The sequence below is a fragment of the Malaclemys terrapin genome, chromosome 13, assembly GCF_027887155.1.
Source record: "Malaclemys terrapin pileata isolate rMalTer1 chromosome 13, rMalTer1.hap1, whole genome shotgun sequence".
In the NCBI taxonomy this organism is placed as follows: Eukaryota; Metazoa; Chordata; order Testudines; family Emydidae; genus Malaclemys; species Malaclemys terrapin.
In genome coordinates, this window is record NC_071517.1 from 17,326,494 (window position 1) to 17,343,717 (window position 17,224).

Sequence of the window (17,224 nt, forward strand, 5' to 3'; positions counted from 1 at the left end):
AACAAAACACTCCCAGTTATACAGCCTTCCCTCATGCATCTTATGGGTGGGGTAGGTTAATAAATTATGAGTTAGGGTTTTTTGTAGTTCTCTTATAAAACTTAACAGCTTCTTGTATAGTGCTCTGAAACCTGCATAATACATTCCAAAAAGATCTCTGCTTTAAGTGACAATTTTATTTTAACACTGAACTGTGTAACTCCATAAGTATGTGGAATCTTTTTAGACTCAAAGACACTAGTACTGTATCTGCAGACTGAACAGCTTAGGTTTTTAGTTCTACAACTTACTTTTTTGGTCTTGATTCCGAATCTGTTAAGCAAAGTGATAAATTCATTCTTCAGTTTAGATATTTAACATTAACTTTTTAAGGGCATGGCTCAACAGAGTTTCTCTCTCCATAAGAGGAGAGAGTCCTGCAGGAAAGCCTGCATAAATAAAGATGACATGTATCTTCTGGTGCTTAGATGAACCTAGGTTGGCTAAATCCAACTGCCAAAAACTTAAACAACTGCCCTTTGAAAAGAGAATTAACATAAGGCCAATGTATAGGTGCTTCCATTAAAAAATAAAAACTACAAAGCAGGAAGATCACTAGTTGGTCAAAGCTTCTCTTCAGGAGATTCAAGAGATCAAAACTTTCATAAGGGACAATATAGTCAAAGCTTGTCTCTCTCCCATTGTCTCTCTCCCCTCCCACCCCCCAACTACATATACTTCCCAAGTGTTTCACGCTGCATTGGCTGTCTCAGGCTAGGTCTATACTACCCGCCTGAATCGGCGGGTAGAAATCGACCTCTCGGAGATCGATTTATCACGTCCCGTTGGGACGCGACAATCGATCCCCGAATCGGCGCTCTTACTCCACCAGCGGAGGTGGTAGTAAGCGCCGCCGACAGAAAGCCGCAGAAGTTGATTTTGCCGCCGTCCTCACAACGGGGTAAGTCGGCTGCGATACATCGAATTCAGCTACTCTATTCACGTAGCTGAATTTGCGTATCTTAAATCGACTCCCCCCTGTAGTGTAGATGTACCCTCAGTCAGTTCGCACTGGGAGGGGAAGAATCATAGACCTATTTAAAAGGGAGACTTTCTTCAGCAGTTGAGTGATTCCATGTGTCTAGCTCTCTTGTAGCAGATTGGCATCGGTTTTTCAGATGTTAGAAGGAAATGATACCGAGCATTGAGATTAAGATCCTTTTGGCAAAATGGGCTTCTGTGCATGCTATTGAGACATGTTGACTTGTTCATTCCAGAGAAAATGGGCATGTTTGAAACTTAGGTGTGATCTGATTTAAGGGTGACTTTTCTTTCTTGGAAAACAGACAGCTTTGGAATCAAAACACTTGAGAACAAGGCTGTATGTCATGGTGTGTTGCAGTGCCAGAGATGGCAATTTATGCTTGTGTACTGCAATAGATTAGGACAGAGTTAAAAATCCATCCCATAAAGAAGCTTAACACATGTTATTCCTAATAAACAGCTCCGTTAGGATACTGTGAAGGGCCAAAAACACCAATTATGGTCCTCAAAAAATCAGCCCATGCACTTGTTCAGTCTGTTATGTATCATGGAGGACATCTTAGTAATCTCAACAAACAAGAGGCGAGTCCTTGAATGTAAAGATCCCATTTGAAATTTGTCTCTGAAACAGACTTGCCCTCATCAGTCTTAACCAGCACTTACGAGATTGTGTGCCAGCTCCACATAACATGTGGGGGAATAGCTGTTTGTTTGTTAAAAAGCTCCAAAATGATACCCGCCATTATTTTAGCAAATAAAGCATTGATCCGGAGAGTTGATTCTGCAGTATTGTTGTTCACTATAATGCAGTAATCTTTCCAAAGGCTTGTTGGGGGAAACAGAGTAGTGTCATTGTGAGAATGATTTAAGGCTCCAGACTTGACCAGAGATCTGTGATATCAGGAAAGATACTGGACAAAAAATCTATCCTTCCCTCAGCTACACTGAAGACAGATTTTGTCCACAAATCTTGTCAAATACAATTAAATGTCTTAATCAAAATCACTTAGGCTCTGTCTTCACTGTCAAAAAAAGGTTTATTTTTGTAGTGAGATAGCTAATTCAAATTACCATTTCACTGTAAAATCCTAGTACAAACAATTCACCAGTAGTTCTTATTTCTGTGTAGCTAGTAGGTCAAAACTATACTTCCCAACCTGGGGTTGACCTCAACTGGCTATATTAAAGTAAAACTTCACTGCCTTGTCTTCACTAGAATTTTGCATCAAGATAGCAACATTGAATTAGCTATCTCACTGTAAAAACACACCTTTTTGACAATAAAGGCACAGACTTTGTTTTAAAAATTTAACAGAAAATACTAATTTACCATCTCTTGCTCTTCAGATGGGCGCCCTCTGTATGTGTTGAGGCTGGGACAGATGGATACCAAAGGCTTAGTGCGAGCTCTTGGGGAAGAAGCCTTGCTTCGATATGTAAGTGCTTAAAAAATGACTTGTTTACTGAGAACAAATTTGTTCTAATGTTTCAGTTTCCTGCCACACCAGAATGATCAGCACATAGTAGATATTTTTCTGTACACTTTAGCAATCTGTTCTCAGTTTGAACAGCTCGAACCTCCCTGAATGGTTCATTTTAGTATTCTTTCAAACTGTGGACTGAAGGCAGAAAGTCAGTTGTATGACAGTTACTATCGTTCTGGGCTGAGACCTTATCACAGCTTCTTGTATAGTTTGCATAGTGCTTGAAACTTAAGCTTCTACATGTGCACGGGGAGAGAAATGCATTCCTAGGTATCGTATGAGTATCCTATTTATTTTTTATTTATAAAATACACCCAGCCCATATTCTTGGATGCAATATTTATTTTTAAAGGGAAATTACTTGCCTGTAATTCAGCTTCTTTGAAGGCATCACTGTGGGATTCTCACTGCTGATGTACCCAGCTTTCAAATAGTACAGAGCAGGCAAGCTCTAAAGAAGCATAATGGCAGCAGTAATTACCATGATCACAAGCCAGCCCCCACTTCTGGTGGCTGCACACACTGTTTCTGGCGGCGCTATATCCATGTACTTAGACAAATAAAGCTAACTTTAAGGCATAGGTTTTTTTCAGTCTTTTTTGGTAATTATCTTAATTTTTCTGAGGGGAGCCTTTGCTTCCCACTGTGTCAGGAATTAAACAAAGGTTCAAAGGGAAGAAGTTGGGGGTTTAGGAAGGAGCTATGGGAGTTTTTGTCTTATGCCAAAAATCTGAGGGTGAAAATTCTGCACAAACAGTGGTGGCTTCATAGAAATAAAGAATTTGTTGACGCTGATCAACAAATGATCAGGGGTCTGGAGCATGTGACTTATGAGGAGAGGCTGAGGGAACTGGGATTGTTTAGTGTCCAGAAGAGAGGAATGAGGGGGGATTTGATAGCAGCCTTCAACTACCTGAAGGGGGGTTTCAAAGAGGATGGAGCTCGGCTGTTCTCAGTGGTGGCAGATGACAGAACAAGGAGCAATGGTCTCAAGTTGCAGTGGGGGAGTCCAGGTTGGATATTAGGAAACACTATTTCACTAGGAGGGTGGTGAAGCACTGGAATGCGTTACCTAGGGAGGTGGTGGAGTCTCCTTCCTTGGAGGTTTTTAAGGCCCGGCTTGACAAAGCCCTGGCTGGGATGATTTAGTTGGGAATTGGTCCTGCTTTGAGCAGGGGGTTGGACTAGATGACCTCTTGAGGTCCCTTCCAACCCTGATATTGTATGAGTCTATGAAAGAGAAGTGTCCTACTCCACAACATACTGAATGTCCTTCTGATGTTCATTTGCCCCTGAGGGAAAAGGTGGACCCTAAGATTTTGTACAGAATTCTTCACTATAGTATCCAAGCACTAAAATGGGATGCTTGTATGTTTTGTAATCATCTTCTTATAGCTCTCCTAAAAGTTATTGCACTCAATGCGACTTCTAAATCCAATGTTGCATGTCTTCACTAGATGTTCTTGTACGCTGGTCTGAGGTTAGTGTGGGTTGCTGTAAAGCTCAGGTTATGAAGATTGCATTTTCTCCCCAGTTCCACAAACCCAACAGTTTTAGAACATTTTCTAAAACAACCCTCTCTTTTTTGTATAGGTTCTTTCTATAAATGAAGAAGGACTGAGGCGATGTGAAGAGAATACAAAAGTATTTGGCAGGCCTATAAGGTGAAACATGAGAATTTTTGTTACTTTTCAGAAATAACGTGAGGTCTAGTTTTGTATGTAGCAGTGTTGGTGTTCAACAAGTTTGTCTACGAAGTTGCTTTATTTCGAGGCTCCAGTTTGAAATAGGATTTGCTCACTAAATCTCTTACCTGCCCCAAAAAGGAATTCAGGGTTTGGAATGACTTCTGTCATAAAGCATTTGACTCCCTTCAGAGCCTATTGATTCCACCTCTTAATCTCCAAAGGGTTACCAGTGCATGGCACTCCCATTTCTCATTTTCTCACTGTAAAGAATTCCCAGTCCTAGCTGACTTGAGGCGTGAGAAGCCAAGTAGAAGACTTGGGTCTCCTGTGTACTGCTATGGCCTTGTGCTGCCCAAAGATACCTTACATGGTAAAGGTCAAAGACGAGGCAGCAATGAAATACACAACACCTACTTATTTAAAAAACAAAACACTTTGATTCATATGTCGTTTTGGGAGTCATTCCGATGGCCTAGAATCAGTACAACATAGCTTTGAGAATACAAGGATGAGCTCTGAATTCATACCCCCTTGGTGTGGGCCTGATTTAGGAAGGCACTGAAACACATGCTTAAATCCTACTGACTTGACCTGTTTTAATGCTGTCCTGTATAGGGAATGTTTTCCTGAATTGAGTCCTAAATTCTGAAATGCAGACTTAAAGTGCAGTGGCACTTTTAAAACATGCACTTGTGTTAGGAAACATGCATGCTGAATAGTAAACTTCCAGTGTAGAACCAGTACTCTTCTCCCCCCTCCACTAAAAGCAGTGATTTATTAGGCACTATGATGGTGTCTTCTGTTTGCTAATAGGAACCTTTAACTAGCGATTTTAAATGGTTGTCTATCCTTTGGGGACATGCCTGCCCTATATCAGAGAATAAGCACAGTGATCGTTATACATAGTGTCATAGGTATGCATGGCACTTTATAGTTAAGAAAAAATTCCTGCTCCAAAGATCTTACAATTTCCTGCATCTACAGGCAGTACAAAATGTAGAGATGAGGTGGGAGGGAGTACTATAGCTGTGTAATGAAGGAAGAGTGTGGCAACTGCAAAACCACCAAAACTTATAGATCTGTGATTCAAAACTGAGTGCTCACATCTCAAACCATCAAATGCTGTGGTGTGGAATAATGAAATATGATTCTAATTGGATTCTTAAAAAAACTCTTTAAAATTAACAGCTCCTGGACCTGTCTGGTGGATTTGGAGGGCTTGAATATGCGACATTTATGGAGACCTGGTGTCAAAGCATTACTAAGAATCATTGAAGTGGTTGAAGCCAATTACCCTGAAACATTGGGTCGCCTTCTTATCCTGAGAGCCCCCAGAGTATTTCCAGTCCTCTGGACACTGGTACGTTTGTACTTCTAGTATCTGCACACTTACCTTGGGATACTGGTATGCACTTTACATGCTCTCTTGAAAACTCATCTTCACCGTGCTATAAACAGGAAATGTTGCCTCCTGGAAACTCCATTTTTATAAAACGCTTTCTTTATAGAATTAGAACAAAAATTCCTAAAAGGAAAAATGTGTTTATGTAGCCAAATGAATAACTTCACCCATTTACTGTATGTACTTTACATAACACAGGATAAAACATAATATAATTCTTTTGAAGTTACTTGAGGACCTGGAAACCTGACCAATTCTGTTTTTCTTTGTTTGTAGGTTAGTCCGTTCATTGATGACAACACCAGAAAGAAATTCCTTATTTATGCAGGAAATGACTACCAAGGGCCTGGAGGGCTACTGGATTACATTGATAAAGAAATTATCCCAGATTTCCTTAGTGGAGAGTGCATGGTAGGAATTTTAAACTATTAATGTAACAATTGATTTATTGTTTCCTTCTTACATTAAGCCTCGCCCCTCCACCCCCAACCTCCAAAACAAAGATTGCCAAGTATAATCTTTAAGTGTGGTCTTGCTCTGCTGTAAAGCATTTTCATGCAGGTTCTTCTGTTTGACTCTGAGGTTGGAGTGATTCTTTTTAGTAGCAGCCTTTGCAATCCACCTTGAAAAGAGAAACAGAATGTTTCGGTAAAACCGATCACAAATCACTAACAGAATACCCTGCACCTATAAATGCATTTTAAAAACGGTCTTCCCCCACTACATGTCAAGACTCAAATTCCAGCCAGTAGCACTGTCCCATACTGCTTATCCCAGTGCAGGAATGCATTCCGCACACTGTGTTTAGGTTCATAGCTCCATACATGTTAAGGCCAGAAAGGACCATTATCACAAGGTCTGACCTCCTGCATAACACAGACCACAGAACCTCACGTCCAGTAGTTTCTGCATCATATGTGACATTCTCCACTGTTGCTAGAGAAACCGACCACTAGAGGCCTGAACTTGTTTTTGAAGCCTTTTAAAATTAAAATATTTGTCTACATATTAATGATTTAGGTTTTCTAGCTTCATATTTTTAAGAAAATTATTTCAGATCACCTATAAAGAGTTCTGCTCCTCAGTTATGGTACCTGAACACCATTTTGTCATAGTCCTCTCTGTGCCCCACAATCCCCTGCCCCCAATCCAGATCTCTGGAGGCTGTATTTGAAAACCAGAACTGAATCATGAGCCACAACTCCATGAGGGAAGTGGGGAGGACAAGGATAAGACCAAATTTCATATTTTCAGATCTCTCCAAATCATAATTTGCCTTATGAAATGTGAATCCAGTCCTGCTATCCTTGTCTCTCCTGTTCCTCCTTCAAATCACCATTAGAATAGCAAGACCCTTTCAATTTAACAACTTCCCCTGGGATCTTAGAGCAAATTAAAGCCTTGTGGTATCCTATATGCTAGGGAAGCATTTATTCCCATTTTATAGCTGGAGAAACTGAGGCCACATACATAGCAACTCAGCAGCTTACCAGCTTAGCCAAGTATTGAACCTTGAACAAACAGTTCTCAGTCCTTGCTTACTTCATAAAAGTCTTTCATTTTTTAATATGAGAATCACTTAAATTCATAGCTCTAATATCTCTCCTAAAAAGGTGGTTTGATTTTCTTAATATATCAATCTATCATGCCAGTGAATTTGTCTTTACGTGGATTGCGCTGTGTTTAATAGGTGCTCTCTCCCCCACCGTTTTTCTGTCAAACTCATCACAATAACATGTAAGTGCTGGAATTTGATTAATCGGTTGTGTAAAAGCATTTCCCTTTTAGGTTTACTTTATAAATCCCTGTAAATGGTTATTAACTTACTCCCCTGCCTTTCATGGAATTCTATTGAGCCGCTCTGGTCATCCATTTAAAGACCATGGATTCTAATGTACTTGCATACTAGGGGTTTTGGACCAGAGTGTTTACTTTCAACTGGCTGCTACTTGCAGGAGCAGTAGCTTTCACTGAAGGGAGTCTGCTCTATGTAATTTAGAACTATGTAAGTCATTTATGAACCTGGCAGAATCCATTATTTAAGCAAAAGTGACTTACAAGAAGATAAATCAAAATGCTGAATGCTTCCTGTCTGTTGCAGACACCAGTGCAATATTCTCCTCTTTGTTCTGGTTAGTTCTGGATGAAATCTGAGTGCTTTAAGAGTATAAATAAACATAGAAGCTGCACAGCTGGTTTCGATATCTCACTACTGCATATATAAGGACCTGTTTGTGATATGATGATCCTTACAGATTAGCAAAGAATTAAAAATAGACCAATTTTAGTAGTGAATTTATTGAAGAATATCTTTGATAACTGTAAGATGGTTTGCATGACCAAGTTCAGGTTGGGTCATGCTAATATATTACTCAGCTCTCAGTGTTTTCCAGGAATGCCTTGCAGAATTGAAATTATTTCTGAGGGTGCCAGTATGAGAACATGGCTTTGTAAGGATGTTTAAATTCTGAAACGTTTGGGGGAGGCGAAGATTTGTATTGTTGCTTTCATGGCTTTGTTTTAAATCTCCAGTGTGACGTTCCCGAGGGTGGGCTAGTTCCGAAGTCTCTGTACCGGACTGCAGAAGAGTTGGAAAATGAAGACCTAAAACTGTGGACTGAAACTATCTATCAGTCTGCAAGTGTCTTCAAGGGAGCTCCACACGAGGTACAGCTGCAATCCTCACTCCTCCTCTTTCATCTTGGTCTAGCACCCTGTGTCTTTTTTTGCTCGTATAAAATGAAAGCAGATTAGAACCTGGTCACTCAGTTTGGGAATGGTTTAGAGCAGATATTTGGGTCTCCCTAAACACTCAGAATTCAAAAGCTTCTTTTGATCTCTCCTTGAAGCCATGAGTAATTCAAGCCAAAATCAGGATCTGGGTGGCTTGTAAAGAAGTAAGTGTTGGTATTTTTTAAGACTCCCCATCTCTTTTGTGGAGAAGGTAGGCTAACTGGCTACTCTATTGCATTCCCTGACCAGAGCCCGTGAACTACCATTATTAGCTTATAAAAATGCTACTGGCTCTATCCACTTAATGAGTGGGATGACTTCCCCCCTTCACGTAATACAGATATTAAAAACTCAGAACTGAATAAGTTACTCCATTTCCTTTCAAGACCTTTAAAGAACCAGGCACTTTAGATGGCCTGAGCTTTGCATCTCAATGAGTTTCACTAACTGAACTAATATTTTTAATATGTGACCTGCAAATAGAAAACAGCTATTTGTGCCTTCTCTTGCTGATTTAATATGTATAAATGAGCCAGAAAGGTTTTAAAGTCTCTTTTTAACCTTAGAAATATCAGGAGTGAGAGTTTGATTTTTCCTGTTTTGCTAGAGATCTTTCTTGGAAGACCCAGACATGTGGAATGCAATCTCTTATCCCCTGATAGAAGGGACATGGCAAGTTTTATCTTCAGCAGAGGAGTTTTTCCAGTAGCAGTTTGTTCAGGCATTTGTGTTAAATACTAGTTAATCAAAACAATGTGGAAATAGTCTGAATAAGTCATTTCCCCTTTCAGTTAAATTTCACTTGTTATCCTGCATGTTCTTTTCTTGAAGGCTTTCAAAATGTGATGGGAGGAGGGGAGATGATTTTGGGGCCCTCCTGTACACCATAAACAAGCAAGAAAGCACAAACCCATGTTGTAGCTTTTGCAAGTCACTTTGACTTGCCTAACCAAGTGCAAATGTGAGAGCTTTGATGGTATCAGTGCTTTTGTTACTAAAGGTGGTACCTTTTAACCCATTCCCCAAAAGTCCTGATGCTGTAGGAGGAGCAAGGATATCTGTTTATCTCTGCTTTGAGTATAGAGCTTTAGAAAAAAATACTAAGGCTTTCAATAAAGGCCACAAAGAGATAAGACAGAAAAAGGCTCTATCTGCTCATGAAAGCTCACACCGTTCCTATCTCAAAGCAGGTAATATAACAATAAATGAGAGAGTGAATTACTGTCTATTCTAGAGCACTCTTAATAATCAAAACCAATCGCGAGCCCACCTATGGCAGCTTTTCTTTCCTGGTAAGAATTTCAGCATTTACTGAGCATATTGCTATTGTCTAATTTAACTCTTCTCCTCTCCCTAGATTTTCATTCAGATTGTGGATGCCTCGTCTGTGATCACATGGGATTTTGATGTGTGCAAAGGCGACATTGTTTTTAACATCTATCACTCCAAGCGAGTGCCACAGCCTCCTAAAAAGGACTCTCTGGGCACCCACAGCATTACATCTCCTGGGGGGAACAATGTACAGCTGATAGATAAAGTCTGGCAGCTAGGGCGTGATTACAGTATGGTGGAGTCCCCACTTATCTGCAAGGAAGGGGAGAGTGTGCAGGTAAGATCATTAATTTCGCTGTCAGAGCAAGGCTTTATCTTTTTAAATTTGATGTGTTTCTCCCAGCAGATACCTTAGTGTAGCAATGCAGACCATCAGCAATGGGGCTCGTTGTCTGTCTGCCAGGCATGTCTGTTTGCATCCTTCTGATGGGGTTGTGGGGAGCGAAGGGTAGCTATTGTTTATTCCCTAGTAGCTGATCCCATATACAAAGCTGACAAGCAAGACTGAAGGAATACGCACAAACCACAAGTGCATCTGAATCCAAAAGCAGCCAGTAAGACACATTTGTAGCCTAGTAGCCTTAATGGTGTTGCTTTCTGACATGAGGCTAGCCAAACAGCGTGTGTGTGTGCATTAGGGAGGTTGAGATATTCTCTGATTAGAGATGGGGCTTGGAAATTGAGACTCAGAGGTTCTGTTCTTGACTGCCCTGGGCTGTGACACTTAGGCCAAAACTTCCAAACTTTAGGCTGCTAATGCTATATTTATGTACCTAAGCAAAGTGGCCTGAATTTGAGAGGTATGGTGCACCCACAGCTGCTTTTCACTGGAAGCTATGGATGTTGATTTATTCTGAAAATCAGGCTTCTTATTCAAGTTGCCTAACTTAAGGTGTCCAAATTTGGAAAATATTGACCTTAACTTCTTCTGCGCCTCAGTTTTGCGTGTAAGATGGGGACGTTTGCAGGGGTGGTTAGCTTCACTGCTTTGAGACAGCTGCTCACTAAAATAAAATTTGCAGATGACACAAAGGTGGGAGATAATGCCAGTACAAAGGAGGACCAGAATATCATAAAAGATGATTTGGTAAACGTTGAAAATTGGAGTAATAGAAATGGGATGACATTTAATAGTACAAAATGCAGGATCATGCACTTAGAGACTAACAACAAAAATTTTTGCTATAAGCTGGCTGCGACAGGAGGAGAAGACCTGGGCATATTGGTTGATCACAGGATGACTTTGAGCTGCCAGTGTGAAGCACCCATGAAAAAAACTAATCCAATGCTAGTATTTGGCTACATCAGGCGAGGTATTTCTAGTAGAGAGAGGGAAGTGTTAGTACCATTATACAAGGCACTGGTGAGACCTCATCTGGAATACTGTGTGCAATTCTGGTTTCCCATGTTTAAGAAAGATGAATTCAAACGGAAAGAGGTGCAGAGAAGGGCTACTAGGATGACCCAAGGAATGGAAAATCTACCTTCTGAGAGGAGACTTAAGGAGCTTGGCTTGTTTAGCTTAACCAAACGAAGGATGAGGGGAGATACGTTTGCTGTCTATAAATACATCAGAGAGGGAGAGGAGTTATTTAAGTTAAGGGTCAATGTTGGCACAAGAACAAATGAATGTAAACTGGCCATCCAAAAGTTTCGGTTTTAACCATCAGAGGAGAGAAGTTGTGGAACAGCCTTCCAAGGGGAGTAGTTGGGGCAAAACCTAACTTGTTTAAGACTGAGCTTGATAAGTTTATGGAGAGGATGGTATGATGAGATTGCCGACAATGGCATATGGCCCATCTGTGACTGCTGTGAACAAATATCTCCAGCAGCCAGGGAGGGCTCAGAATCACTACAGAGAATTCTTTTCCAGTTGTCTGGCTGGTGGGTCTTGCCCATGTGCTCAGTGTCTAACAAATCGCCATATTTGGGGTCAGGAAGGAATTTCCCCCCAGGTCAGATTGGAAGAAAGCCTGGGGAGACAGGGGGTTCGCCTTCTTCTGCAACATGGGTCACGTGCTGATTTGAACTAGGGTAAATGGTGGTTTCTCTGTAACTTGAAGTCTTTAAATCAAGATTTGGGGACTTCAGAAACTGAGCCAGAGGCTATGGGCCTATTGCAGAAGAAGGTGAGTGAGGTTCTGTGGCCTGTGATGTGCAGGAGGTCAGGCTACATGATCATGATGATCCCAAGTAATTTACCCCATGAGGACTGAGGTCTTGATTTTTAAGTTCCTTGTGTTTTATTTTTAACACCTCAGCAGTAGAGAGGTGAGAAGGTCTGTTTGTAATGTTCTAATGTAACTTTTGTTAGCCCCCTGTATCAGGAAAATCTGGCTGGCCAATAACATGGGCAGAGGAGCTGGAATGTCACCATTTGAAAACACTTAAAGTGCATGCTGGCAGTCTCCTGCTGTCTGAACAATGAATTTCATTCTAACATGCAAATACTCGACTTTGTATTAACAAGTTTATTTCCATTGTTGCTGCTTCCAGGGGTCTCATGTGACCAGATGGCCTGGCTTCTATATTCTTCAATGGAAATTTCACAGCATGCCTGCCTGTGCTACAACCAATCTGCCTCGTGTGGATGATGTACTGGCATCTCTACAGGTCTCCTCTCATAAGTGCAAAGTGATGTACTATACAGAAGTGATCGGATCAGAAGATTTCAGGTATGTCTGGTCAAGGTCTCAATGTCAAGCATTCTTTTTTGTGTCCAGCTTACTTTTTGCTTGATGGTACAAATACCAGAAGCCAAATCCACTATATTAAAAAAATAAATAAATAAATACTTTGCTCTAGTTGCCTAGCTTAGAAAGCGTGCTGTGTGGACCTGTCCTGTACTTAAAGAATCGACATCATGTAAATCAAGCCCGATGAGAATAAATAGAAAATAGCCCTGAAAAATAACTAGCTTACAGCACAAGAGAAAGTGAATCCGTCTCATCTTAGTTGCTAATGGAGACTTAACCCGTATCACAAAAACACGACTCGCTTTAGCAGACTGGCTGGGTTCTTACTTAAAAGTTGATGCAAGTTAAAACTAAAGGACGCGCCAGTACTATGCTTAGCTGAAACGACTTCTAAGTCTCACTTTCAAGTGCAATAGATTTCTCCAAAAACATAATTGTGGTGCCCAGAGATAGTATTTTTTCTTGTTACACACAAGAGCCTCTGCATCCTGACACTAAGGTTGTAGAAGGTTCTTTAGGTTTAGTTGGTATAGTCAAGTTGAGTAGTAAATTGCACTTAAACAAAGATGCATAGCAGAACTTCAATCTCCTCTTCTGAAACCTAAAACTTCTGTCTTATTGCAGAGGATCTATGACCAGCCTTGAATCAAGCCACAGTGGATTCTCCCAGCTCAGCGCTGCCACAACCTCTTCCAGCCAGTCCCACTCCAGCTCCATGATTTCCAGGTAGTGCCACAGCAAATGAAAAGCAAATGGATGACATGGCTGGACCCTCATCTGTGGCAGCTGACTGCAATACAGCATATTCAAGTGGCATTTGCAAAAAACAAAACCCTTTTATAGATAGTAAAGTAGCTGTTTGAATTTTAAATGTAGTGTTTCTGTTCAAGTTAGATCTGACAGCTAGTCTCTTTAACTTTAACCCTAGCCCCTATCTCAGCCATAGATTTTTGTAAGCATGCTTGCACAAATCCTAACTGTAAAATACAAGGGCTCTCTTGGAAGGAAAAGAGTAATCAATGTGCTGATTAAGAATTATTTTTTAAAAAATTGCCTGTAGATGGTAAAAAGCAAAAACAATCCTACCAAAAATATTCCATAGTGCATTAGAAAGCAAACACAAGCTCTTGCCTTCTTGCCACATTATGGAACACCCTGGGATCTTCCAACTGCTGCAAGCAATCCTGCCACTGCCACTCACTTGCACTGCTGTTCAAGAGACTAAGGAAAGCAGTTCCTGGCTATTAGCCTGTGCAAATGGAAAGTCATTACAGCAGAGTTGCAGGCAAGCCATTAACACTAATACCTTTTGCATGAGCACATCGTTGGGGCATCCCAACTCTTTAGGATTTCTCTGACATTTAGGATACATCTTCACAGGGATAAAAACCCCACAGCTGGCCCAGACACTCTCTCCAGGGCTGAAAAATTGCTGTGTAGAGCTCTGGGACCCAAGGAGGGCAGAGAGTCCCAGCTCTTGGGCTCAAGGCCAAGTCCACTGATCTGGGCTAGTTGCGGGGTTTTTATCCCTGTGTAGACATACTCTTGGGGCTAAAAGTAAATGTAGCCCTTTCCTTGAACTTACTTTTTAAGCACTGATGGTGGGGAGGAGCGCAGGCTCTCCCTCACCATGACCCAAAGGCTGGTCCAGATTGGGTCCTTGGTTTATTTCTCACTCCATTCTGGAGTCACCTTTTACCCACTCCACTTACCTGCTACACTCCACAAGCACTCATTTACTGGGATTTGCTTTGCTAGGAGTGTAGGTGAACACAGTCCTCACAGCAGAATTAGGCTTGCTCCTTAAATCAGTCAGGAGGCAGTGTGGCTACAGCAGTTAATCCTTCCTGCACTTGCTCTGCCTCAGCTTCGCCTTTCTGGCCTCATGTACACTAGGAAAAAGCAGAACTTTCCAGCTTCCATTGGTGGTAAATAATGTAAACTGCTTTCATTGTTGCAATCACCAGTGGTGAAGTTCTTGTCTAGATTATCTTTTTCCACTCTAATACATAGGTCCCAAGCTGTCCTCCTTGCCTGGGGACTCACCTGATGTCAGCTCAGGTTCCAAAGCAATTAGCTACTGAATCTCCAAGGCACACAGAAGATGTAAATGTTGAGTCAACACTTTTTTGATAAGTGAACTAAAAACACAGCATTCAGAACGTTAATATTTGATGTGCCACCTGGCATTACACTGCAATACAAGAGATTACAGCTTGGAACCCAGCACAGGTTGCTTATTTAGACCACTGGTCGAAGACCTTTCCCCTGCTAGAAAACTAAATTGTTCATCCAGTTGGAATAAGTTGCTGTATTACTACAACCATTAATAGCTAGCTGGATAGGATCTTAGAAGGGCTGCAATAGCCTTGTTTTTGCTCATGGGGAAACATTTGGTGGAGTATTGCATGTTAGGGGTTTACTTAAGATAACAGGCTGCCCTGTTGGAAGAAAGCTGAGCCCTGAGAAATTTTGAGTAAACATTTTAAAATGCACAGTATTTGTACATCCCGCTTTGTGGAAAAAACAAACTGATGTGCAGCATGTGAAACACAACACTTGCAAGCCAATGTCGGCATGGAGTGTTGCTAACAAAGACGATAAAAGCTCAGTATTAACAAATCAGATTAGCTATGCTGAAAAACACACCCTAGTGCACTTGATCAACCCAATCAGGCACCTTCGACTTGCAGTTGGTAAAGTTTGCTTTAAAATCAAAGGCAGAGGTGGGGCTTCTCACTGGCTGCCAAGAATATTGGCAAACTAGTGCTGGGGCAAAAAACTGCCCAGATGTTACACAGGTCGACACCCAGTGTATGTACTGTATATGAATTATGCTGGTTCTCCTACCCTTTGTATAAACTACCTATAATCCTGCTTACTGAGATTTCCTCTGAAGAGAGGTAGTTTAATACTTGATCCACAGGAGCCAGTGTTCCCAGACACAGAGGGGCTAATGCCAGAGAAGGTACTATACCGTTAACTCACGTGGTGACATTTGTGCCTGTTTTCCAAGGGCACTTCCCTTTTTCCAGGTTCTAAGGGCTCTACCTTGAAGATGGTCCCCTCTTTCTCTCTCTCTTTCTCTCTCTCTCTCAGATGGCGATTTTGCTGACAGCTGTAAAGAAACCGCTTCATTCAACAGTCCACATCTGCCCTGAGGTGTCTGGCTTTGTAGACCTTTTTGAGTTACAGCCACTTTTCAAGGCTGAAGATTTCTTGGGTTTTTTTAGTTAGTGGCACTTGAGGGTTTCCTCAAAGTCTAATGCATCTTTAAAAACTCAAAGCACATGACAGCACAAACAGTCGAGGGGTTAATACACCAGAAAAGCAAGATAAAGTTTCCTCTTAATGAAGTGCTATGGCAAATAGGACTTACTTATGCAGTTTGAAATAGACCTGATTAATTTTAATACCCTTGGTCTCCTCTTTTTCATGTGATATTGCTGTTCTTCCTTTCTGCCAACAGACTATTCTGTTGGCTTTTCTCCCCTGTATTACCAATGTCCTGTCCCTGCCCTCTTGTCCATATTCATGAATTGCATATCAAATTCTGTAAATGTTTTGTAAACATATTACCTCACTGTTGGTAATAAGAAACGGTCTTTAAAAGATTTTTTTATTGTTATCAATAATAAATGTGAACTGTTTGAAAAAAAATCAGACTCTTAGTAGCAACGGCAATCTTTGGAATCAGGTGTAATGTACAGTGGAAACTGCTGAAGGGTTTAAGTGTCTCCCAGTGGGATTCTGCAGTGCTACCGTACTTTACTCTTCAGCCCTTGCTGTGGTTTACCTTTTCCTGTTTCAAGATGTAGCTTGGTCATTGCAAACGAATGGGTTTTTCCAAGCGGAGCATAGGACCTAGGCAGCAAGGGCCCGGTCTATTGGAAAGGAGGGGTTGCCTTTTCCACAAGGAAATTGTCTCACAGTGTGATAGGACCCAGCTTCTCAGAGGAATTACCCCATAGTCCATCTTCCTCTGGTATTGCAAACTCTACCCACATTACGACTAGCCAAGAGGAACCACGATGATTAAAGCAGGATTAAAAACTTGGAGAACAGCGCCAATAAATCTGTCACTACATAAAGACACCACCTCTCTGCTTTCACCGGAGAGAAAACGGTTCCAAATCCTTTGATCCGGGTTTGGCGCGATAGCTGCTCTACTAGCAGAACCAATGCACTGCAATATAGTCTGTGTTTTTGATGTAATCGCTGTGGCTCACAAAACGTTTTCTTTGAGCCAGAGTCCATTCCAGAAACACAACTCGGTACAACATGGGCATGTCTACTTGAATTCAGCTGACTTATCACAAACTGAAATTGTTAGCCACCTGAACAAGTTCAATAGTAGAGGCTTCTTCCATTCACCACCCTGCACTTTTTTGTCACAAGAGTGACCTATGAAGAGTGTTGTTCATTAGTTGTAATGACAGGTCTTCAGCAAAAGCTGAGGTAAATTTCAATAAAGATTCTAAAGCAAAGAATATCTCTTGCCTGCCACCTGAAGGTAAACCTACATTAGCTTCACATAAGCGTAGAGCAGGTCTAAGTTTTACCAAAACTTTTGGTTAGGGATGTGATTTGTTTAACTAAAATGGCTATTCCGATGTAAAGGTAACTTACACCAGTATAGTTGTTCCCTTTGAGTGCTATAAATCACCATTATAAATGCATAAGGGTGTTGTAATGTTCAAGTACGGAGAAGGCCTACGTTTTTACCGATGGCTCACCATATTAGCATTACAGTGAGTGGCAGTCCTTGCCGGCCTGTGCAGCCACCCAATTGCTGATCTGGTTTTGCCTGTTGCCTGTGCAGTACATAAGCAAGAGGTAACCTAGGCTTCCCCAGTTATGTGCAGG

At 41.2% G+C, this 17,224-nt stretch overlaps 1 protein-coding gene and 1 long non-coding RNA gene across 5 annotated transcripts in view; one reads left to right on the forward strand and one right to left on the reverse strand.

Annotated features, from left to right (window-relative positions):
• Positions 1-16,023, forward strand: part of SEC14L1 (SEC14 like lipid binding 1) — a 108,114-nt gene extending 92,091 nt beyond the window's left edge. For all 3 annotated transcript variants that reach the window (XM_054048018.1, XM_054048017.1, XM_054048019.1), the window contains 9 exons: positions 2,371-2,459; positions 4,101-4,171; positions 5,384-5,555; positions 5,874-6,008; positions 8,130-8,264; positions 9,688-9,939; positions 12,159-12,337; positions 12,983-13,084; positions 15,458-16,023. In XM_054048018.1, the coding sequence (XP_053903993.1) occupies positions 2,371-2,459; positions 4,101-4,171; positions 5,384-5,555; positions 5,874-6,008; positions 8,130-8,264; positions 9,688-9,939; positions 12,159-12,337; positions 12,983-13,084; positions 15,458-15,473 (1,151 nt within the window). In that variant the 3' untranslated portion in view covers positions 15,474-16,023. The remainder of the gene's footprint in view (positions 1-2,370; positions 2,460-4,100; positions 4,172-5,383; positions 5,556-5,873; positions 6,009-8,129; positions 8,265-9,687; positions 9,940-12,158; positions 12,338-12,982; positions 13,085-15,457) is intronic.
• The window catches only part of LOC128848202 (uncharacterized), a 76,065-nt gene continuing 64,862 nt past the window's right edge, over positions 6,022-17,224 (reverse strand). For both annotated transcript variants that reach the window (XR_008446988.1, XR_008446987.1), the window contains one exon: positions 6,022-6,219. This is a non-coding gene — a long non-coding RNA (uncharacterized LOC128848202). The remainder of the gene's footprint in view (positions 6,220-17,224) is intronic.